This window comes from Drosophila sulfurigaster, chromosome 2R (genome assembly GCF_023558435.1).
Source record: "Drosophila sulfurigaster albostrigata strain 15112-1811.04 chromosome 2R, ASM2355843v2, whole genome shotgun sequence".
In the NCBI taxonomy this organism is placed as follows: Eukaryota; Metazoa; Arthropoda; class Insecta; order Diptera; family Drosophilidae; genus Drosophila; species Drosophila sulfurigaster.
Window position 1 is genome coordinate 12,693,372 of NC_084882.1, and position 25,488 is coordinate 12,718,859.

The 25,488-nt window shown below is 41.8% G+C and overlaps 2 protein-coding genes across 2 annotated transcripts in view; one reads left to right on the forward strand and one right to left on the reverse strand.

Annotated features, from left to right (window-relative positions):
- Positions 1 to 25,488, forward strand: part of LOC133837838 (uncharacterized protein C2orf42 homolog) — a 139,796-nt gene that overhangs the window by 61,365 nt on the left and 52,943 nt on the right. The window lies entirely within an intron of this gene.
- The window catches only part of LOC133837837 (tyrosine-protein phosphatase 99A), a 110,193-nt gene that overhangs the window by 55,758 nt on the left and 28,947 nt on the right, over positions 1 to 25,488 (reverse strand). The window contains 7 exon segments of the mRNA XM_062268736.1: positions 2,907 to 3,021; positions 7,080 to 7,267; positions 9,034 to 9,067; positions 9,069 to 9,216; positions 13,646 to 13,769; positions 14,456 to 14,582; positions 17,209 to 17,378. Of these exon segments, the coding sequence (XP_062124720.1) occupies positions 2,907 to 3,021; positions 7,080 to 7,267; positions 9,034 to 9,067; positions 9,069 to 9,216; positions 13,646 to 13,769; positions 14,456 to 14,582; positions 17,209 to 17,378 (906 nt within the window).

Sequence of the window (25,488 nt, forward strand, 5' to 3'; positions counted from 1 at the left end):
AACGAAGCGAAACAAAACGAAGTTATCTTGAGTCAAGACACATGGCTATTATTGCTGTCTCGCTGTCTTCTGCTCTCTACTGCTAGGATAAGTGTTTCATGGCAGTGGACGGTGGGGCCGAGGGGCAGAGACTGGTGCATGACAGGAGGCAGGCAGCCACAAAGCACATGCCAAAGGTCCAAATGAAATTCTAGAGTGCGTGCCGGCTAAAGTGCAAGGCGATCCAAAGTCGATCCGGAGCTAAAGACAGAGCGAGAGACAGGAATCACAGTCAAAGTCGGAAACAGAGACAGAGACAGAGACATAGCTACAGCTAAAGTCAGAGATATAGCTATTGTCGGAGAGTGTGTCTTGGGTCAATGTCAAAAGTTAAAACGCAACAGTAGAAGGCAAGTGGCAAAATTTTAATCAAAGACAGCCTGGCCGGGGCCTGCTTGAAGTCAAAGTGCAGACACAAGGACAGGATTTAACAGTCGGCACAAAACACAGTAATAACAATAACACGAGGCAACAACTAAAGGAATATTGAATAAAGGCGAAACATGAGAGAAGCCTTAGAATTGCTTAGCAATTGCTTCAGCTCGTGTCCTTTTCTTTTCTCTCTATTTTTTTTTTTTTTTTTGGCTAAGCTCGCGACGTTAGAGTTAAAGGTATTATCAGTTGCTTGGGCTTAAGTCCTTCACTCTAAGAAGGGCTGCCGGCTGCAGCAGGGCTTCTTTCATAATGTTCACCACATGCGGTCACTGTTGCCGCATGCCGCATGCCACACAGCATGTAACCCAAAACGCAACAGACTGCCGCATACCAAAAAGAGTAAAAGAAGAGAGAGATTTGAAAATGAAATGAAATTCATTAAGTCTGATTTGAGTTTTGAGGGCCTTCTAACTGCTAATTAATCAAGACTGTCAAAGGCATTGCCTACATGTTGCCAAACTCATCATCAAGCCACAGTCGCAGTCGTGTATCCGCTTGTGCCCTGCCCTGCCCTGCTCAAAACTCAACCCAACCCAGCAGCATCATCCACAGCGTCATCCTCTCATCTACAGCCGCATCCGCAGCTGTTTAAACTTGTCGACTAAGCTGCTGCAAATCCCTTGAAAGCCTTGCCTGTCTGCACCTGGCAGCCCAAAAAGCGTAGAATAAATGCGAGTTGAACACAAAAAAAAAAACAAGCAGCCAGCTGATGGAAAATAAAAATGAAATGAAATTACAAAATTATGCCAGATGCGAACATTGCGCAGAAGTTCGCAGAGAAGCAAAGGCAAAAGCAGCTCGTCCAAGTCAAAGGCGCTTATGAAAATGTGCCAAAGACTGAAGGCAAACAACAAATCTGACAAAGTACAAGTAAGAGTATGTATATCATCATCTTACCTGCCACATTGCAAAATATATGAGTATTTCATATTTCCTCACATAAATTCTTAACCTGCCTTTACGTGTATTCTTAATGAGAAATGCGTATTAAAAAGTTGCATTTGCTACCTTCTGTTTTGGTCGTCAAGGTTTTCTTTGTATTTGCCACAAAATCAGCTTGAACTGAGCGGATTTTACGCTGAATTATATGTTAATTATGCGCTAAGCTTTCAACTTTTCGAAAAGACTTCGCTTGCGCATCAAAGAGTTGGCCCCAGAAGTTACCCTAGAGTAAACAGCTTAGCCGAAGACTTTTGCCAAAAATTAAAGACGCAGAAAACAGAAAAAAAAGTGAGGAAAAGAAAAGAATTGTGCGATGGTTATTATTTACTTAAGCATTCCGCAAAGTAGAAGTTGAAGGCAGTGTGGCCGGCGACGGCAGTCTGAGGACTTCCGTTAATGGCGGCGTCTGTGCCTCAGACTGAAACGGCAAACGGCGAACGGAAGTCCACGTTAGACCGCGGCAAACAAAACAAAATACCGAATATTTCCTAGGAAATAGGAAGATGAGCGTGTGGGGAAATGGAGATCGCAACGTGGCGCATAAAAGATATGCCTGAACAGTTCTTGCCTCGATTTGCTGCTGAATGTGCAGCATATGGCAAAAGTTTAAGTAAGCAATTTTTATTTATATTCCACACCAAAGCACATTTTGACTCCACTCTCTTTCTCTCTCCCTCTCCCTCTCTCTCTCTAGCTGGGGAAAATAGTATTTGTAGTGTGAGCCTTGGTTTGCTGTTGCAGCTGGTGAAATAGAAATATGAGAAATTGTACCATATTTTTGCTGCTGCTTCTGCTTCTGCTGCTGCTGCTGCTGTGTTGGTTGGTCTAGCTCAACTTTTATTTGTTTGCTTCATTGCATGGCACAGACATTTTGCGGTCGAGCGAGTCAAAGCCTGAGCTCTTTTCTACATTTAAATTGAGAAATTGTGAAGAAGAAAAAACTGCACACAAAGCCGAATTTGTTTGTTGTGGCACTTCTCCTCTCTTATTTTTTTTAAGCAGTTGTTGTTTTGTTGAGTGTTGTTGCCTGAGTATTGACCAGAATATGATCAGAATGTGTATCTTGGTCAATTTCTGGTCACTTGGTATTCCAATAAACAGTTGCTCAGCAGCACAACAGCACAGCTGCACATCTGCACATTTTCTACATGTGCGAAATAGTTGCATTTCCCAGCATTTCTGAGCATCTCAAAACGATGCCACAGTCCATAAATGCAAAAGAGATAAATCAAATATCTGGGAATCAGCTTTGACTGTCCATTCAAGTGGCCAAGTGGCTACTGACCACATACACTTCGACTTACACTTGTCGAACTTTTTGACTGAGTTCTTTGAGCACAAGTTGCCAGCGATTGAAGTCAAATGTGGTAAAGTGTATTTGGAACTTGAACGTCTTAATAAACTAAATACCAGGTGTGATTTCGTGCATTAAGCTTCTAAGTTTTGTCATCTTCAAATCCAACTAATCGTAATGTGTACTTTGTACTCACCTCCTTCATCGGTCATCACCAGTATCGTTGTTTCGGGACCGAGTCCCTCCGGATTGAACACCTGCACCGTTACCTTGTATTGGGTGTACGTTTGTAGGTTCTGTATCTCGTGGCTCTGCAAGAGAAGAAGAAAGAAGGAGGTGGAGAAAATGCAATGTGAGTGCTTAAGAATTCCATATAATACTTTATAATATTGAATGAGTAAACTTCGTGGCATGCGGCATTCTTGAGACTTCCTTTTTGCTGGCGTTTCTTGGAACGGAAATTGCGCATTGCATACTTTTGTGCGTTGTTGGCAAATAAGCACAAAAAAAATGGCGGCTCTTAAAAATGTATTTGCTGCGGCAAAGTGCGCCGCCTCCCACACACAAAAAGAGGAAATTGACTTGCACGGCCAGCAAGCACTGCTTGCTTAATTGTACCAACACATACACAAAAATAAATATGTATGGCATAGCGTTGTGTATAACATAGTATAAGTGGGTGCAAAAACAATCACTGGAGATGCATCGAAGCCAGGAAAAAACTACTTAGGTGCTCGAGCAGAGAGCATATCCTGTTTGGTGCGGCTTATTAAAATTTAACGAAAGGTCAGAAGGCAGTGCGAAACCATAAAACAAGCCGCTGGCTTTCACTACACACAGTGACACACACACACACACATTCGCACACACACGTATGCTGAGGGTAAACCAAAAATGGCTGCTGCTACAACAACAACAGACAATTTATGTTGCATACATTAGAGCGTCGCTTTCAACCGCTTGCTTTGCCTTTTTGTTGTTTGTACTTTTGTTAGTGTTGTAGTTGTTGTTATTGCTGTTGTTGTTGCTCGTCGGTTGTGACCACAAAGCGGTTGGTTCGCCAGTGCCTGGAACGGCTCAAAGCCTGTGCTTAGAAACGGATTGACTGCCATGCCAAAAGCTTAAGTGGCTGTTGGGCGCCAGAGTTGGCCAACGAGCGCTTTGATTTAACAAGCGACAACACACATATATATCTTTCTCTGTGTGTGTCTCTTTGTGTGTGTGTGAATAGGCGAGGTTTTAGTTGCTCTGGCAACGCTAATGCCACTATATAATTTCATTTTATGTACTAGCCGGACGCGACGCGAGTGTGGCCAGTAAATGAGCCCCGAAATTTACAACTGCTGCCACTTTTATGGTCACCAAAATAAGTTTTGGCAATGCCCAAGGGCAAGCACAGTTAATTGATATACTGTAATTGATAGAGCCAAGAACCGAGACGAGATGGCTTAGCTGAAAGTATGATAAATTGCCTCACAAATGCCGCAAACACTTTCGATTCGCGTCTGATGGAAATCTCGCAATTAGCAGTGAGAGATTTGTAACTCCCTGAAACTGAAAGTGTAACCAAAAACTTATTCAAATGTATTCTTGGGCTGTCAGCGAACATGAGAAATGGAATGTGCCACAACAATTTAGGGGCGAAACAATCAAACAAAATTTCGCAGTTAAAGTTTTTCGCACTAGACGCGCGACAAGCGTGTTTCACTTGGTTTCGGCTTTTGTGTTACATTTTAGCCACGTTAAGGAGCTGAGAAATTTATGCTTTACGGCGCAGAAATTTTAATTAGAAAATTGGCAAATTTAGCGCAGCTTCAGGGCTGTTTCACACGTGACAGCTCAATGTAGCCAGAGAGTTGTAGTTGCTGCTGCTGCTGCTGTCCAACTAGGCGTGGTTAAGGGCTTGCAGGCGACGTTTGGGGTCACAGAACGGGGTCTCTGACAGTTAACGGTGCTTGGTGTGATATGGGAATAGTGAAACAGAGAGACAGAGAGAGAAAGCCATGCCCTCGAGTTGGCAGAGCGACTTAAAAAAATGAAGTCGCACGTTTCTGCCTGCAAGGATAATATTTCAACATGCAACTGACATGCAAAAAGAATAGAGAAAAGCGTCAGCCAGCAGTTCAACCAGCTCAGCTCTCAGCTCTTTCTCTCCGCATCGTTTTTTTTTTTTATTTTTAGTATTTTTAGCCTGCGGGGCCAGCGTCTAGATAACTGCAAAATATGCACTCAAGCACAAAAGCGTGCCACGTTGCTATCAGCGGAACATGATGTCCCCTCCCGATCCCTTGTTCCCTTTTCCTATTCCCGATTTGCGACACACTTCAAGCGGCATCGCATAGTTTTTTGGCATTTTAGGCAACTACGTCGCGTCGAGTGTCGTACGTGAGCATTATCGCTAATAATTTTTGCATATTTTAAGCCTCACTCCGTACTTACTCCGCCCCCAACACAAGCTGCAGCGCTCAACGTTGCCATAACCATGCATTGAAAATACTGCAAATTCCCAAAAATGCATTACATGCCCTGCATATTATTGCGCTAAATAGAATAAAATTCGAAGAGCAGAGCGGGTGCAGCTTAAATTGCCATAGCACTTTAAACTATGCATTAAACATAATTTATGCATTTAATGTGTTTTTAATATTGGTCATAAAAATGTATGGCAACGTTAACTTGGCTTAATTTTTAATATAATTTTTTATTATACCCTATATTTATATCTATACATCTCCGATCCCATAAAGTCTATATATTCTTGAGCAGATTGAAAAGTCGAGACGATAAAGCCATGTCCGTCTCTCTGTCCGTCTGTCTGTCAGTATGAATACCTTGATCTCAGAGACTATAAGAGATAGATATGTATATGTTATATTTGCACGCAGATCAAGTTTGTTTCAAATTTTTGATACAAATCAAATAACAAACGTAATTTTGAAGCTCGCGATTTTTTGTACATATACTAATAACTATAGTCTATGATTCCTTAAAATTTGATTGCGATACGATGTAAAATTGTATTTAAGAAATACTTTTGGCTAAGAAGCCTATTTTCAACGAGTCTTAGAAGCTTTGAATGACAATCTGATATATTTTGCACTTTGGAATATTTTTAGTATTTTTGCATACCGCAATATTTGCTTTTATTCGAGTATCGAATATCTCACAGTCGAGCACTCTGTAGATTTCTTCCTATTTATAAATAACCTTCTCTACAATTCATTTGCATACAGACTCATACATAAATTACTCTTCAAACCAATCGAAAATAGAAATGCATATGAAGTGGAAAACTATCTAATTGCCTGTCACTTGCATTCACCAAAAACCCTTTTTAAACAATTTAATTGGCTAGCATACGTAAAAAGGATGTAAATCGAGAAATCTGAATCTGTGTGTGTTTGACCCACGTTGCTAAGTCATTAGCTAATTTCAGTTTATGCCCTCGGGGACTTACAATTTAAATAGTAAGGCAGAGAGACAGGTAGGCTGGCAGGATATCTAAGTTTCGAATCCCCATGGCTATTAGGTGTTAGCTTGCTTTCGGGCCTAAGACATTGCTTTTAGCTCGAAATGTTTTTTAGGCATTAAAGGTATTCCCAGGTGGCATGTTTCTAAGCACGTGCCACATTTTGGGGCCAACCCGCATCGGTATCAATGCCCCATTCCCACACTTCATTAGTGGCGTCGCGTGTGTGTGTGTGTGACGGAGAGACGAAGGCGATATCTGAAAGATATAGAAATACCGCACACAAACACACACACACACATGCACTCGGTACTCGGTGATACTCCCCCAGAAAGCGTAAGCCTCGCTCTCAACTAATCGTTAACAAATTGCTTGTGATAGCGACCACTACAAGATATGGTAAATGAGCCCCTTGGCAGAAGTGATACCTGACAGGTTGAAGCAACAACACGCTGGCTGGCTTTTTCGTGCCAGCCACATGTGTGGCTGATGGGCGCTGTGGGCGTGGCTGTGAGAAAAGTACCTTTTGGCAGCAGGTGTAAATTACTTTTTAATACGTCGCGACGCGTTCGCTGACGTGGCTCCTGCCACTCCCCCCCCAAAAAAAACCCCGTCGAATGACAATATGGGAATATTTTAGCATACTTGAAGTCCAATTCAGAAATGGTATTGTATGAGTTCGTTGCATGCATGGATGGCTAATGGACACTCAGACAGCAAGACAGACAGACAGAAAGATACTTCTCTGGCAGTGTCAGAGACTCTTCGCGAATATTTAAGGGAAATCAATAGGGTGCACGATTTGGTGGCGCCTGCTGGCGTTTTCAATATGGCAAAGTGTCAGAAATGTTGGAAATTCAATTATTGTTGGTGTGTGTGTGTGTGTGCTGTTGCGCTTACCTCGACGGTATTGTCACGTATATAGATTTCCTTGGTATCGTTGGGACTGCGATCGCGTGGCCGATATGTAATGCGATAGCCAAGAAACTCGCCCAATATGGTATCCGGCGATGGTGGCTTCCACGAGATGTACACCGATGTGGAGGACGTATTGTGAGCCGTCGTGGGTATTGGTTTGCCCGTGGGCGCTGCAAGCAAAGAAAGTGAGAAAGAGAGAGAGAGCGAGAGAGAGATGAGTAGGTGCTTGAGCATAAAGTTTTTGGCTGCCAAAACTTGGCGGAAACTCAAAAATTTCAAATTAAAAATGCCGCACAAAAAGTTAGGCTCTCACAGTACAGTTTCGGGTCGTCGTCGTCGTCGTCGTCGACGTCGACGTCAAGTCGTCGTTGCGTTGCGTTGTCTGTGGCATTGTCAAGTTGTCACTGTCACGCAACATAAGTTGCAAGTGCCCCGCGCCTAAGCCGTGAGCTTGGGCGCTGCGACCTGCGAGCTGTGAGCCGTGAGCTCATGCGGCCATGAGATTTGCTCCCTGCTCGACTTCACTCTGTGTCGCATCAAGTTAAATGGTGCGTGTGCCTCACGCCGTCTGCTGGCCTGGCCTGGCCTGACGCTTTGGTCTGATGGGCAGGTGAGCGGACTGAATTGACGGCGACTTTTTTGGGTGAAGTTGGATGGTGGGAAAGAGCTTGTCACTTGGCAACTAAAATTGCGCTACGCTATAAATAAATTAAATGATATTTTCTTTTGACTTTGACATCGTATCAACCGAAAATTGAAAACTTCTACAGCACTTTGTATGTATGTGTGTGAGCCTCTAATTTATGCAGGCGACAAGCTTAATTTATACAAATTGGCAAATGCCGCAGCTATGCGAGGCATTCCAGAGAGAGAGAGAGAGAGAGGGAGACATTAGCTCTTAACCCTAACCCGCAATATGTTCACTCCCTTAATGAGGTACGGGCCGCAGACTATTGACTAATTTGCAGCAGCCACATATACGTACATATGTGTGTGTCTAGTTGCAACCAATAGCTGAGCCACAGCTGCTCCACGCAGCATTCCAATATGCTGTGGCATAAATGGAATTTCACGCCAATTCGGCGTCCCTTAACGGACGTCATTTCGAGTGTTTGCTCCTAAGACAAATGTGTTGCTAATAGCTTGTCGCTGTCGCCCTTGGATATATGGTCGCTGCCACAACTTCAACTCGAGGTGGAAGGTGGCAAGCAGCAAAAGAGACAGCAGAGGCGTGTTGCTGTTGCTGTTATGTGCCTCTTGGACTGTGTGATTAATGTACGCAATGCACACTTAAAGCCTATGGAAAACTTCTGTGACTTTTTGGGGTCAGCTTGCTCCAAAAATTATGCTGCGACTATTAATCATTGTCCATGGCAGGAACAGCAGCAGGTGAAATGTCAATGCCACACGCATAAAGAACGATGCATTAAGCACTGCAGGCAGCAATAGACAACAGCTCACTTTCAATATTTATCAATTTGTGGCATGTTAAGTTTTTGGTACACGGCTTTAACAGCTGAAATTGCTTCGCTCTACCGAGAGTACATCTCGTAAACAAGCCATTAAGTTGTAGTTTTTGATGTCTTTGCCATGCGGCAAATGTCGCACACAAGCGATGAAGTCAAGTCAAGTCGAGCCGAGTTAAACGTAAAAATAATTAAACGTATATATGGCTTGGGGCTTAAAGGCATGTATCGCTTTATGAGCCTCCCGCTTTTCATAGGCAGCACTTAAAAGGTAACTTCGCTGCTTCGCTCAGCCTTGAATCGTAGTTGGCATAAAATTCAAATGAAAATTTAATGCGATTGTAAAAAAGTATCATGTCAGTCTGTCGGACAATTAATGTGACTCACTGTCATAAAATAAGCTAAGTAGTATATGCGAGTGATATAGCAACTACGCGTGTCAGGATCAGATCTCTCTCTTGAATGCTTACCTTCACGCAGCGTCACAATATAGTAGGACTCCTTGGGAAGGCGGACTCACGCCCAGCTTGTTAACGGCCAGCAGGCGAAAGCTGTAGACGGTGAAGGGCGTCAGGCCGGTCACCTGATATGATGTTGCATTCGTTCTCGTATAGATGCGAGCCACTTGATCCCAAATGCCATCCTCGCCCTCGCTGCAAATGTAGAAAGAACAAATTGGGAAATATTAATATATTATACGCTAAAAATAATCAATGCAATAGATTGATAAATAAAAATAGACAAATAAAGATAAAGCATGTAATAGAATATAATATTATATCTATCGAAATGAAATATTTTCATTTATTTATCTTCTTTATATTTAGTTTTAAGAAATTTGAGATTTTGCCCTTTACAAGTGGAGATTTATTAATGATTCCGTAATTTCTTCGTTCTCTTATTGCCACATTCTTATTTCAAGTATGGTGTATAAAGATTAATGGATAGTAAATGAAACATACCTTTACAAAAAGTACGAAATTAAGTTTCTAATTTAAAGAAGAAACTGCTTAAGTTAAGATGCGCATACTTAATTTTCTGCACAGCATTTATTTCTATTAAATTTTATTGATGTGCCCTTTTCATAATGTTTTTCTAGCGTAGATCACACACAATCGGCTTTTCATTGATAATTCTCTATTTTATTGCTTTTCTTATCGAAACATTCATATTTCAAGTGTTGTGTGATGTAAAAAAGATTAAACGAATCACAACTCTACAATATGTTAAAAACAAGTATCAAATGAAGCTTATATTTTAAAATAGAGACTGACTTCATTAAGCAATCTAAATACGTATACTTAATTTTCTGCACAGCATTTACTTCTGTTAAAATCCCCTCAATTATACATTTCATTCTAAAACCTTAGACAAAAAATTTTTGAAAGATTTTATTCGTTGCTGTAAGTGTGTATAAATTAATCACATAACTTATCCAGGATTTGGTATATTTATAGCATTCTTCTCAATTGCCACCTGAGAGTGCTAAGTTTCCTTTTTTTTTTGGGCATGCTTTGCGCTGCAATCAACCAACGGATGCCTATTGTGTATGCATAAAGCATAGGCAGGAGTTGCATTATGGAAATGCATGGGGCGTGGCAGTCATGGGCGTTGAGCAGCATAACACAATATGTGTGTGGTCGAGCGGGCGTTTGTGTGGCGCACATAGGCACTAAAATATTTATGCGATTTTTACCAAACCAACACAAACACAGACGCAGACTAGAAGAGCTGCCCCCGCAACGCCATTTTAGAACAACAAATTTGTGTGCTGGGGAAATTGGGGTCTGCTTTGTCGCATAAATTTGTGGCAGAGACTGAGATGAGAGTTCCGAGCCCAATGAGCATTTTTCATGACCAATATCAAAGTGCAGTAAATTTTGTTTAAACTTGCAAAAATTTAGCATCTTTTTTGCTCTCTTTCTTTTTATTTATTTTTTGGGGTTGCATAAATTTCACGCACGTTACAAACGGATGGAAATATGCATGTGTGTGTGTGTTTGTTTTGTTGTTGTTGTTGCTCACATTATGTTATTAGGGCTTATGCACAACATCAGCTGAACGAGTTTGGGATGAATGAGCGGCTTTTATGTGTGATTAAAAATGCATTAAATATGAGATGTCGCCGAGAGCGAAAAGAAAAAACGAAACGAATAAAATAACAAAATATTTGACTACCAATAAAAAAAAAATGGTAAACATTTTTTGTAAGTTTCCATGAAAAAGCATTAAAATTAATAAATGCGTGTGGCCAGCTTGACTTCATGTATGGGAGTGTGTGTGTGTATAACAGATGTGACTGTGTTGTCAATGCGCATTTTGTAAAAACGAATACAAGCTGTTTCGGGCTGAGCTGCGGAGATCGAGGAGGAAGAGGAGGAGATGGGAACAAGCTGAGCAAGGCACATATGCATACGTATACGTAATATACGTTTGTGTTTATTGTGCTGCTGTTCCTGTTGCTGCTGCGGGGGAAAAAAGTCTTGGCGACTTCATGAAAAATGGGCGGCAAAAACTTTTGAAAAATGTTGTGGGCCTAAAAACAGCTCTCGCTGCGACAGGCAGCGAACAACAAGAAAATAAACAGCAAAGTAACCGCAATGGCAAATAAATTTGCGGCCATTCCCGTGCTTCACACACATACACACACATACACCCGCGTTTAAATCGGTATAAAACACACACACACACACACATTCACTTGTACGCAGACAACATTTTTTGTAAGCCGCTTAAAATTTGTTGCTGCTTTTAGCATATGGCTTATGGCCCTATCTGTGTACGCGTATTTATAAGTGTGTGTGAGTGTGTGTGTGTAAGGACAAAGTTCACGCACGAGTTGTTTAAAGATGTAAATTTATTTGTGGTTAAACAACTATATAAAATATAAGAGTACATTGAACTGCATAGATAATGCGCGGATAAATGCAAAATACTCGAATTTCATTTTAAATGTGTTGAACAAGTTTCTAATAACTTTACAATTGGAAATGTTTTCATATATTGTTTTTTTCATAGCAGTTATAAATAAAATATACAGTATTAAATGCAAAATAATAAGTCGACAATGAAAAATTTAATTTATAATGAGAAATTAAGTTGAGCTGCAGCTACAAATAATATAATAATACCCAAATTCGCATTGTTGGTTGGCTTTTTATTTTGTATTCATTTCCAACAAATGTAATTCAATTACAATACTCTTTTTACATTTAGAATAACAGAAAGTTCATTCACTGTTATGTTTAATTAATTAATTTCGCAATGAAAAATTAAAATAAAAAAATTATAGGTGGAAAATAATTGATGAAATCAGCATAGATTACGTTTCATTCGCGAAAACGAATAAATCAAGTGCTTTAAATTATGATTGATTTTTCTCTTTGTTTTCAGTTTGTAAATTTATTGCTTGTGTGTGTGTGTGTGTGCTGAATGACAACCAAAAATCAACAACAATTGGTCAATATAAGCAGAAGGATCTGTCAGTCCATCTGTCTGTCGGTCCGTTTATCTGTTTGCTTGTCTGTCCCACTTAAACAGATGCAGGTGCTCAGCTATAAGTAAGTATATGTTTGCATAAAAGCCACAATAAACTTTTAATGTCAAATCACAACAGTAAACATGTGTGTGTGTGTGTGCGTGTGTCTGTGAGTTGTTTATGGGGTCGTATTAATGTGAGGAATCATGCTTGGGGACCGACTTCGTTTCAACCGCCTCAACTTATTTCAATTGCATTGCCATTCAGTGTGGATTTGCGAAGCGAGATTTCAGCTGAAGCATGTCGTTGTCATCGTCTTTCAATTTGCAGGCAAACCGAAAGACATTCGCCATATCATTGCCCACACACACACACACATACACACATACACACGCACACACGCTCACATATTCACATGCATATGCGCAAATAAACCGAATCAAGCGAAAATGTAAATAAGAGGCGTGCTATGCCAACAACAATGGCAACAACTCAACCTCCCACTTCACATCACTTCACATCGATGGGAATTTACATAAAATGCAGTCAGCGTCTCAGTCGCCATCGCTATTGCTGTTGTTGTTGCTGTTGCTGTTGCAGTCGCGTCGGTGGCTTCATTGAGCGCACGCCCAAAAAAGTATGCTACATATACCTCGCATGCCATTCACTCGCGCATGTTCGACTTTTGCGTGGGTGTGTGTGTGTCTGTGTGTGTGTGTGAGTGTTTGTTTGTGGGTGTGTATTCAACGCGTGCCTCGGTTATTTCTTATTTTGCATAAATGCACCACAGGCTTTGCTTTCCAGTTGCCTGTCATCGATTGCCGGCCCCGGTGTCTTCTGCAGGTCGACGAGCGAAGAACGACGAACGCCACGCCGCAATGCCGCAATGTACTTCTTCTTCCCCGACGATGCCTTTAAAAGCCCAACGGCTGGAGTTACTGGGGAGCTGCCACTGCTGATGATGGGAATTTATTGAAAAAGTTTCGCTTTTCAGTTCTTTTGCATTCTCTGCGCTCTCTGGCCTTTGTATTGCACTGGCGGCAATCGTTTTTATTTCATGCTCCGCATTGAGTTCAAGTTATTCGGGAAAATAGCCGCTGCAAGAACGCCTCTGCATGGGCTTCTTCAAGCGTGTGTTCGTGTGTGTGTGTTAAATGCGTTGCATGCTGCACGCTGCACTGAGCTTGTGTGGGTGTGTGTGTGTGTGCGTGTTTTCTTTTCTATTTAAATGGAGCACAAGTGAAGTGCGTTGCGTATCCTTTCATATATAGAGTACTATAGTGTTCGCGTACCGTTATATCGTTTCACATATTAATTAAAGTACCCAGCATGATTCTCTTTCTCTTTGTGTGTCTGTGTGTGGGCGTGGCAGTGACAACTGTGCAATATACAATCGACAAGGCGCACAAGAAGACAGTTGAGAAACCAATAAATGAAGAATGATTTTAATTGAATGTCTGCCTTTTGCAATGCAATCCCCATTGAATAATCTGTACTCTGTTCACTTGACCACAGTCTGACCAGACTAGTCATACCTATACACATATTATTTATTAATTATAGTATTATCTTAAGAGAGTGCGCTGCTGGCATTCAACACTTACCGAGTTTCAATAATGAAATGCGTCACGGGTGCATTCCGTGGATGCTGCGAGTGAGCCCAGGATAAGTTCACCGAGCGTGACGTGAAACTTATTAACAAAGGACGCTCCGGTGGATCGGGCACATCTGTGTGAAAGAAAATGAAGAAAAAAGATGTAAAAACAACACATCAGCACATGAGAGAAATGCGAGAGCTATCAGTGAAATGCAAATGGAAATCATGACACGAAAGGAGTCAGAGACAGAGAGAAGAAGACGAAGAACGAAAGAAACTGAACAAACTGAACGAACACACGTATCTTGAAATGAAATCACCAAAATGGAAGGAAACCGGATAAATCAATAATGTAGTTATGGCGTTTATTAAATGAGAAAAGCCAAACCAAGCCAAATGTATCGAGTGTGCGTGGGTGTTTCACTCTGTGTGTATGTGTGTGTCTGTGTGTGGAATGAAAGGCAAACGAAGATAATGAGCAAAAGATAAGTGCAACACGTCGAAGTCACGATACGCTTTCAACTTTAAACTAACGAAAAGTATTTAATGTGGTTTTCTCAGTTGATTAAATATTTAAAAAGAATTTAATAAGGGAATGATGAGGTGAACGTAGGTTAAACATTTGAAGTTTAAAAAAGAATTTAATATTTAACAGAATTTTATAAAATGATAAGTGTAACATTTCAATTTGAATTACAAAAAAGTACTTAATTAAAATTTCTCCGTTATTATTTAAAAAGAAATGAATGACACATAATGATGAAAATATACTCGTATTCAAGTGTTTAAAGTATTTAATATTGAAAGAGCAACTCACCTTGCACCAACAGATCCACAATGGCCTCTGGTATGTGGCGATCATTGACCAGACAGATGTACTCTGTGGTATCGCTTGCCATCGCCGGTGAGAACTGCAGACCAAAGTTATCCGACAAAAGCTGTATCTGCAATTGCGAAAAAATAGTATTTGGGTCAAATGCCAGTGGATTTTCAGTGTGTAATTATTACATCCTTTTGAAAACATACTTCTTTCGAGTGCAATTCGAAACGAATGAACAGTGTTTCGTTGCTTTCGTTGGAGCCTAATCTATTTTGGGTTGCCATCAATTGGCATAACAAACAAATTTGCCTTAACGTGTGCAAAACAAGTGCAGTCAAAGTAGGTTGGCAAAAACCAAACCGAAACCCAGTCAGAGGTTAGTTGGGAAAATGGGGATGAGGATGGGGACAAAAACAAACGGACATGGAGATGTTGACAGTGCCTGACAACAATGTGGACAACACGAGTTTCTACTTTAGGCTCCACAAACTTTTTAATACAAAAGACAAATAAGTTACCAAGAGCAAGTTTGCTGCATGACCACCTATTTCACCTCCCTCTTCCCCCTCCTCTTTTCACTCTTTCCACTCCACATAGCTATCTATTCGTGAAGCCTATACGATGTCAGTTGGTTGCCTGCATGGTCAGCACTTAAACTGGCCATGTGAATGTACGTACATAGATTGGGGCCAGCTTCTGACTCTAGCGACAATTTGTAGCTGTATCCGGAAAAGTTTCCAATGCAAATGCTAAATTTCATGCTGTTGTTGTTTCTGCTGTTGCTGTTGCTGCTGCTGCTGGTAAAAATCTTTTTTGTGCTCATAATTGAGCTGGGAAAATTGAGTTTGGGGCAATGCTCGTAAATGGCTTTTAGATTTGTTAGTTTTACTTGAATGATATTTAGAAACATTTATAAATTCATGACATTTAATATCCTTGGCCAGAGGCAAGTGTTGTGCGCTTGCACTTGACATTATTCCGAGGAAATCTAATACAGATTATATGCCTAAGGGCAAGACTCGCAACGACAGTTAAGCTGCAACTGTCTGAGGGCCGACTCAAGGATTGCTTTAAAGACTTAAATGCTGTCTGGTGACGATTTGTGCGAGGTTTGCAACAACACTTTGTTGCATGTGATAAATTATTTGTGTACTTCAGTTCGAGTACTTTTTGCTGTCTATTTGAAGCAGCCTCGTTTATCTAACCATATTGTTGTTACTGTGTAATCTGAAGCATGTCTGTGTGTGTATTTTTTGAACAAAATTCTATGGCAAATTGCCCAGACATCAACCGGACTGGTGGCTGGTGAAGTTTAGCTGCAGTTTGTTGCTCGATTGGATTTTATTATTAAGCAATAACCAAGAGAGCTGCTGTTGCTGCTGCTGCTGGCCGCAAACAATTTTCCAATTTTTCTAGTCGGATTTTCAATTTACATTGCCAGACTGCAGTGAACTGCAAAGAACTTGCAACTAGATTTTAATTACATGCAACAAATTATTGCAACTGCCAGGCAACTTGATTGCATTTCCAGAGTTATTTTGGAATACCAACTATATGTACATATGCATAAATCTGATAGTATTTCTGTTTACTTGGACTGTAAGGAATCACTCAAATAGATAGTCGAGACCCAGTTAAGCTCTCTCCTTTTTTAAGTTGCGACAGCAACATGAATCATTTCTTTGCCCCAGCCATAAAACAAAAGTTAATAGATGCTTAAGATTAAGTTTGCGAGTGTGTGTGTGTGGTAAGCGTATGTAGTGTCAGTCGTAATAAAATGAAGCAGCAGCAGCTACTGGGGTGAAAAAGTTTTAATACACATAATAGCCAAGCATAAAGCACACCGTCGCAGCCGTCGCCACATTGAGCAATGGCAAAGGCCAAAATGGCCAAGAAATATGAGCGAAAGTCCGGAGCAGGTAACAACCTCTGCCTTGCGCTGCTCTGCTTAGTTTAGCTTGGCGCCAACTTTGGCTGCAGCTCAAGTGTCCCAGTTTGCCATTTAACACAAAGCGAGGAGCCATCGAGAGGGGGCAACAGCAGTTCCTTATCCCAAGCCATTGTGTGCCATCATCCACATCGTCGCCTTCTGCTGCTGCTTCAAGACTGCAGCTGGAAGAACTTCTTCATCATTTTGTTTGCCCGCGCCTCAGTGGCCCCTCGAGTGCGTTTAAAGTCGAGTTTTGCTTGTGCCGTGCTCGTGCCCGTGCCCGTGCTCGTGTCTGTGCAGCTTGGCAGCCACTTAAAACATTTTTGCGCCTCGTCGTTTTTATTTTAGTACAACTATCAAACATTAAAAATATATATTGGGCTCCCCAACTGTCTGCTAGCAGCTGCACAGCCAAGGCAACTCCCACACTGATAGCCACTTAGTTCTTGTGACTTTTGCTGCACTTTCTTTCAGTGCTCTCTGCTTTCTTCGCTGTGGCAAAGTTCAAACAGCCGCCTTGAAACTAACTGGCTATCAATTATTTTAACAGCTACGTTTTTTCTTTTCACTTCTTTCTTTTGTTTTTTTGGTGTCTAGCAACGGCAATGGCAGCTAAGAACCAAAAATATTTAATGGCCCAACTCAAGTGCCAGTGGCCCAGTACCATAAAGTGCCAGTGGCAACGAGTGGGTAATGAATTCTAATATGACACGATAGTCGAAAGTGGCTACTTATGGGAAGATTTCTTATCCATTCGAGTATTATACATAATAGATCAGTGAAATAAACAATATATACTATAAATCTCGATGATGCTTACCCGCGGACTATGCAGCAATGGAATGCGATTGGCAAACTGTGCGATTGTCGTCGACGCCGTCTTCCACACCAGCGTATCGACCAGCGAATGCTCCGTAACACCTGGACATGGTATGGTCACGTTCTTGCCAGCCTCAGCATTTACCTTGACGTAGTCCAGATTCGTGACGTCTGCAAACCGAAACAGAGAGAGAGAGAGAAAGAGAAAGATAGTTAGTAGAAGGCTCAAAAGGCGCTTAAGTTATGTTCGAAAATGCTGCTAAAATATCTTGAAGGCATTTTAATTACAGTGCAGATTATAAAGTTGCCTCTCTCTCGAATGCAATTTCATGCAAATGGCCAACAAAGTCTTTGCCAATGTGTGTGTGTGTTGCAGACATAACAGAGCACAGCACAAACTCTTACCTCTTGATCCGACTGAGCAATATTTGTTTAGGAAATTGCCAAAACGCATTTCAGCATTAAGTCTCTCAACACACTGCATTTGTGCCGTCTTCTCAGTAGTCCAGGCTCCTCTATTCAGAGGAGCCTCAATTAAAATTATAAAAACAACAAATTGATTATGGCTTCCCACTGGGGGCCCAGTTTGCACTCTGTGTTTGTGACGCATACATTTTGTAAGCGTCCGAGTGTGTTTGTAATAAGCATTAGGGCCGCATGCTCTTGTTCCCTTCGTTACGCAGGAGAATCAATTGAAAAATCATGCTGCCAAACAATGGCCAGCGGCAAAAGCAACTGGTTGCAGCCTCATCGACAGCTAGATAAGCCTATGTGCAAGCAGCTTTCTCTGCAATTTGCAGTTGGGAAACCTTTCAACACTTTTCGACCAAAGTTGTTCGGATCGTCATGGCTTTGTCTTGATTTTTGGTACATTGTCTGTCCGACAAAGTGGCATTGCCAATGGCATCGGCAGGTGGCTTTGAGGTTGCATTCAACTGCTAGGCATTTGCAGCACCATCGAAGCTCGATGAATGAAAAGTATGCTGCTGAATTTATCGATCGCAGAGTAGTAGATGAATTGCTAGAGTTCAGCTTGATTTGTGTTGAGTTTTTGATTCCCATCGCCCCATACAAAAAAAAAAAAACAGCCAGCAAGCGAAAAGCATAACAATTGTCATAGGCCTATGGCCTATTCTCATGTAGATGACACCTCTGGGACATGGAGGCACGGGAGTGGAAGGGGGTGCGCTTAATTACTCTGGCTCTGGCTCTGCCTGTGACTCTGATTCTGATTTTCGGTTCGTTGTAGTAGTTTTTGGCAGCGCCTGCCAGCGGCATCTGTGTAATTGTCTCTCTCTCTCGCTCTCTCTCTCTCTCTTTCTCCTTATGCCACAGACATCATGGGGATCGGGTGCTTGGGAGAGAGAGAGAGCCGTACGCATATTTTGCATATTATAAGCTGACCATGGTCCCAGCTGGACACTCGCCTCCTCTGCCTGCCAGTGCCTTCCTGTCGCACAACTGCTGTTCTGCTAGTTCTAATACTGGCTCTGGTGGTGGTCAGTTTTGTGTAATTTATGGCTTTCGGCACCAGGATACGACTGCCGGGACTGGGACCACTGCAGCTGCCAGAGATTTTGCATACTTATTATGCCAACCGCATGCTGATGAGTGGGCCCAAAGAGCAGCAGCAGCAGCAGCAGCAGTGGCAGCAGCAACTGCGGCCCCGAGGGTCGAGTGTTTAATTTCCTGATCATTTTTCGATGCAAAATCGCGACGCCGGTGCCAAGTGCTGACCTCCCACACACACACACACTCACAGCTGCAACATACTTCAATAATAATGACAACCATGCCATAACTCAGGAAACAATTGTGACCAATTTATGCGACTTTCGAGTTCAGAGTTGTTTGAATTGAATGAATAACATGAAATCGCAATGAAAGAGATACAAGTTGTGCGCAGCACAATTAAAAAACAAGCCCAAATTATGCAGTCAAGCAGACGCCAGCCAACCAACCAGCCGGGCTTGCGTAAATAAATTATAATTACGAATATTTTGGGATGTCTGCTCGAGTGCCCAGGGGACGCACACACAGAGCCATATCCAAAGCCAGGAGCAATAGCAACAGCAATAGCAACAGCAAAAGCAATTGCAAAATTGGCCCAAAAGCAACCCCCCTAGGACAGCAATTGCACTTGGCCTGCGGTTCACTTGACTGGGCCGAGGAGAGAGAGTGAGCTAATAATCAAATTGAATGCAACCCCTCAAAGCGAGTGGCAGACGAAGCGGCAACAATTAATTTTATTTATGTTGATTCTAATCAACGAAAAACGTTTTTTTCCACTCCGACAATTGCCTCTTGTGGCGTCTGTTACTATGACAATCTGTCCAGAACTTGATTATTTTTTTATTTTTTATCTGTCTTCGTCTCCCTCTCCCTCTCCGTCTCTGTTTCGTTTTTCTCTTTGTCTGCGAATTAAAATTGAATCCATTCACCGTGTGGCAAGCATTATTGTTATTAGTATATTTATGTGTACGTGTCCGATTGGCCAACAGGTCCCAAGCACCTTTTAGCCATGTCAATGGCCAGCCAACAACGCAAACACAAATACACACACAAGCGAGATTCTGACAGTAACCGAAGCATAAACGCACACCAAATCGTGCTCTGCTCTGCACGGCTGAACCTGGCAATGGCTCTCAAGAGAATCCAGTTGCAACTATCATTAGAGAAGGAGTTCAGAGCGAGGCGAACTGCAGTTAGTCGTGGGTCACTGCCAGTCAATGTTACTATTATCGTACTTATGTGTGGGTGTGTGTGTGTGTGGCGTGACGTTGTTCAGATTACCAAACAGCATTAACAATTTGCTGCTACAAGAAAAGCATTTTCCAAGCCACAAAGCGCATATCTAGTCATGTGCTTAAGTGTGTGCGTTGTTGTAGTCGACTAAATCGTTGCTATTCGACTGAAATGCAACAGATGAATATCGAATTATTGCAGTTTCGATTATTCTTACAAAATATTCCTATATGAGATAGACTAGAAATGAAGCAACTAGTCAGCTAGTCAGTCCGCTATCATATTTTGTTTGCTGGGATGCAACACGCACTCGAAATGGAAGTTGAGCCAAATTCCACGAAATTGACATTGGTTGCCCCACAGCAAAATCCAGAGCAACAGCAACAGCAATAGCAGCAGCAGCAGCAACATCATCGTTCTCTGTGGCAGGGCAATTGCTTTTTAATCCTTCTGCTGTTGCCTTTTGACCAAAAACGCAACTCGCCTAGCAAAAGGCTTTTGCAGTTTTGCTTTTGCTCCTCCTCCTCCTCCTCAAACATTTAAGCTACCCAAAGTCCATCTCTGTCTGACTCTATCTCACTCTGTCGTCTGTCTTCTCGCTGCAATTGAGCGCAGTTCATTTTGACTGCCATTTCGACTGCATTTTGAAAAGGGCCAACAAGTTGTGTTGCCGCGTTTGGCATTGCGCGCACTGCGCTCTATGCAATTTTCGGGCAAAAGGCCATTTATGAAATCATTGCCATACAATTTGGTGTCCTGCGGACTCAATGTGAACCGTTTTAGTGCCATAGCAATGGCAACCGTCGGCATCAGTCGCATTAAAATGGAATCGGGCACAAATAGAAGAACTCTCTCTCTCTCTGTGTCCCTTGTACTGTGTGCATAAAGTGGCTGCTGCTGATGGACTTAGGTTGAACTACGCTGGCTGGCATTCCATTTCCACTTCAATTGCCAATGCAAGTGGAAACGCATTTTCCACGCCTCGACACTTGCAACTACTGCTGCTGCTGTTGCTGCAACAACGGTCAGTGATTGTTCTCTCTGCGGGCAATTTAATGCATTTATCATTTATTGCTGTTGGAATTCAGCTTCCTTAACCGCAAAACTGCTTCGGCCAGCCACAATTTTTTACGCATTAATATCAGCTTCAGCCTCATTGATCGATTGAAGTGCTCGAATAATTAACCCATTTAATATCGACATCAACTTGGCCTTTCGATTTCGTTTTTAATTTTTCCATATATGCATTTTCTTTTCTTGTGTTGTCCACAAAAGAACTGTTTTATTCCGCATTTCATTTTAATTTGCACTTGCTTAAAGCACGTGCCAAGGACAGCATGCGTAGTACCTCAGTCCTCAGTCTATCTATCTGTCTGTCTGTCTGTCTCTTTGACTGGCTGTCAGTCTTTCTGTGTGCGTGCGTGTGTCTGTCTGGCTGAGTGGCTGACTGGCTCGCTGATTGAATAGACAGTCTGTCATCTCTGGTGGTGCTTGTCTCTCCTCTGTAAATAAATGCTTAAGCAGACCCACACACATACACACACACACACACACTGACACACAGACAGCGGTCCGGCTCGTGACAAGGGCAGCAGCAACAGCAACAGCGGCTCGTTCACATGGCGACAAGATATCCCTTTTTTTATGCCTGAGCGCTGCAAATAATGAAATTACAATACGACCCGCCCACCCACGCACTCAAATACATTTTAAAACTTGTAAGTAGCTGCACTTGTAAATACCCTATAATGAGATTGTATTGATGTAAGCTACAAGGAATAAACAACTCAAATGTGATGGATATTTTCTTAGATGTAGTTTGTCTTGGGTGTCTTTGACCTCTGACTGACACAATCAACTCTTTGGCAAATATTTGTTTTGTTAACGTTCTTTTGTGGCGAAAGATAATACCTGACGAGTGGCATGTGGCAGCTGAGAGGTATAGAACCATGCAGGTGAACCACTCACACACACACTAATATTCAAAAAGGGATGTGGCATCAAGTGCCTTCGCTTATGAAAATTTCTTGGGCGGCGGCGGCGGCAGCCCATCATGGATCAGTCACTAATGCTGACATCATTTTGAAGGCAAGCTGACGCTGCTGTCAACCCAAACTCATGTGCTCTGTTGTTTTTCGGAGGTGAGTTTGTTTTTCAATTTCGCTTAACTTCATCTTCAGTAATATGATGTGAATGATTGAATGGTCTGTGTGTGTTTGTGTGTGGATGGGAGGGTAATTGTTTGACGGCCAGCATTAAGTGCTTCCAACTCATTACACAAATGCGGATTAAAGCAAGTTTAAAAAGAATGTAAAAAAGAAATGCATATAAATATGTGTGCGGCATAATTCATTTAAATTATCAGCAACCCCTTCGTGCAACCCTCTTAAAAAAAACAAGTAAAAAGGCTGCAGTCGAGTGTGCTCAACTGACAGATACCCGATGGCCATTTTTTAATAAAACCATATTCAGTAAATGTACCAAAGATATATCGCAAAAATGTTAAAAACATACCACAAAATACTAAAATATACCACAAAACACTAAAATATGCCAAAGGCTTTGTTTTTGGTATATTGATAACGCACTGCACTCAAAATATACTATGGAGTACAAAGTATACCTGATTGTCAGCTAAAGCAACTAAGTATTTCTCAATAAATTTCTAAAATGTACATCTACATATATCTCTCCTCCTGACTTCTTTTGCCTGGTATATACATTTCCTGCAGACACAAAGTTGTATTACCCTTCTACCCTGAGGGTAGCGGGTATAAAAAACAGAACTCAAACGCATTTGTGCAGTTCACACGAATTAAGTGTGTAAATTAAAGTTAATTAAAAGGAAGTATGACTAAACTAATAATCGATTTAGTATATTAAACTTATGAAAAGCGCTTTTAAAATACGAGTTAAGCATATTACTTGCGTAAAAGTGCACATTATCAGCTCCCAGGGCAGACCACGAATGAGGGTGAAATGCTCTCTTTGAAAGCCTGCAAAATTGGCGCAGCATCATCATCGCAATGCCACAACCTTCTAATTCCCTAACCCCGAGGCACTCACTACTCACTGCTCACTCACTCCTCACCGTTTTGCTATTGCGGCACTTGAATAGAAAACGTTGCACATTTAAGGACTAAGAGCAGGACACAACCCGAAGGGGAGGCCAATGGCAGTGCGATGGCAGGTGGAAAGTGAAAGGCTTCAATGTTTGTTGCTGTTGCTTTTGCTGTTTGCCAGGCAAATTTTAGTGAGTTTTTGCCGTTGAATACCGCTTCGAGTGTATGTGTGTGAGTGAGTGTCAGTGTGTCATGCTATCTATGTGTGTATGTGTGTGTGTGTGTCTCGTTGTCGCCCTTGTCATGGATGGCGCTTGGCGTAATTAAAGCTAAATAGCCGACATAATGAGCAAGTAATTAGCGATGCTTTTGCCACCAGAGTTTGTGCCATGTCCTACTACATAGTCTCTCTCTCTCTATCTCTCTCGCTCTCTCTATACTATATACGAACAGTGTCCTGTCCTGTGCCCGCTGCCATTACGTGTCTGCGCTGCTGATGCTCCTTTGGTACCTTCCTTTGCTTATTGCTCAATGCTCAGTAAGCTATGATCTCAAAATTGTGTAATTTGCATATTTCTGTGGCAAATCAGAATTGCTCTCGTCTCTGATTTTCCCTTGCTCGATGTAAAAACATCCTTGACTCCAGCGTTACGTCAATTGAATTGATGCATTTTAATTAATTTCGATTCCAGTGTCCTTGTTTTTCCCTTTTCAGTGTCGTGTTTCGATTGCTCTTCAATAATATTTGCTGCTATTTATGATAATTAATTGTTAATCTTTGATGTATTAAAGAATAACAATAACCGCAATAATTTCATGAAAATCACATCAACAAAACCAACAAAAACAAAAAAGAAATTTAATTATGCTACTTGAGCTTGTCTTTAATGCTGAATTAAATGGTGTATGAATAATGTAAATTCCAGTGAATTAATATATCTCAATTGAAAATTCGAAATAAATGTGCTGCCTATATTTAACTTGTGGATTAGTTTCGTTTGATTTAGCGCACACGAAGCACAAGATATCAAATTGAATTCATTTGAATTCTAATTTTAATATGGCCTTTGATTATATGCTAAGCTAGATAGAAGATATTAGGTTACCCACAATGAGATTCTGCCTGTAAACAATCTGTTTTTTGTTTGTGTTGTGCTCCAAGCAGCACAGCGCCTCGCACCTTGCCACATGCCACATGCTGCCATGCCTCCATGCAACTTGGCAAATAGAAGAGCGGCGTACAACGCCGAAAAACAAACTCAAATAGTAGAGTAAGTTTCTTTCTCATTAGGCGTCATGTTTACCCACACACACACACACACCTCTCTACACACACACACAGGCACACAGAGAGAAAGGCGCATGGCCAAAGCAATTTTGACACCAGCAGCTGAAGCTGCCTAATGAGTCCAAATCCGACGCCCGCACACTGCTCGGTGGGGAAAGGACGAGGGGTGGGCTTTATTTGAGCTAATGTCAGTGGACGACAACAGAGCGCAAAACAGAAAGCAACAACAAATGGATGGAAAAAAGTGCTCTTGATGGTGACAAAGGGAGGAGGGGGAAGGGAAGGGCAGCCCATCAACGAACGGATGGCATGTTGTTTGTGTAATTTGTTTAAAAGCTGGCATGGTAGAAATAAGTACATTCTATATAAATGTTGTGCTGGACGACAGCGACAATAACACCAACAACAACAAAAGCAACAACAATAGCAATAGCAGGCAACAATAAAGCGTTCATGTTTTAATTAATCATTGCCTGGCTAAACAAAAGTCAAGCTGCCAGCGGATATCAGCGGAGACAGGGGCAATGTAGAGGCGTCAAATCGAGTCTAGAAATACGTATTTGGTAAACAACAACGACGACAACGACGACGACGACGTCGACGATGGGCCAACAACGACAGAAATGTGAACAACAAACGTCTAGATAAATATGTCAACGACAAAATACGCGACCCATCCCTCCTCCCCATTTCATCCCCTCTCCCTCCGCCCACTAAACTGCCAAGCGGCCATTTTCTGTGACAGTTGAGACCCCAACTTTGTGCTGCATGTGCTGAAGCGAGGAGACAACTGAAACTGGAGAGAGAGACTGGGTCAACAACGTGGCAGCACAAATATTTGTTTCTGGGATAATCAAATTTACATTTCACTGAAGTAGAAAACGAAGCAGGTTTCTACATTCCCATTTACATCCACATACACATACACATCCACATCCCAAGTCCATTTGACCACTCAGCCAAAGTTGATGTCGACGACACCATCGGCGCTTTAATTGCGTCACAAATACGCAGCAGCAGTTGCAGCAAAAACACGAAGTGCTGCACCTGTGGCAACAACACGCGCACTTGCCCCACGGCACTTGGTTACTCATGTACACAGAAAACGACTTAGCCGCCGATTCAAACGAATGTGTTCTATCATCCCTTTTGGATTTTATTTACTCGTCTCCTTTTGCGATCAAGT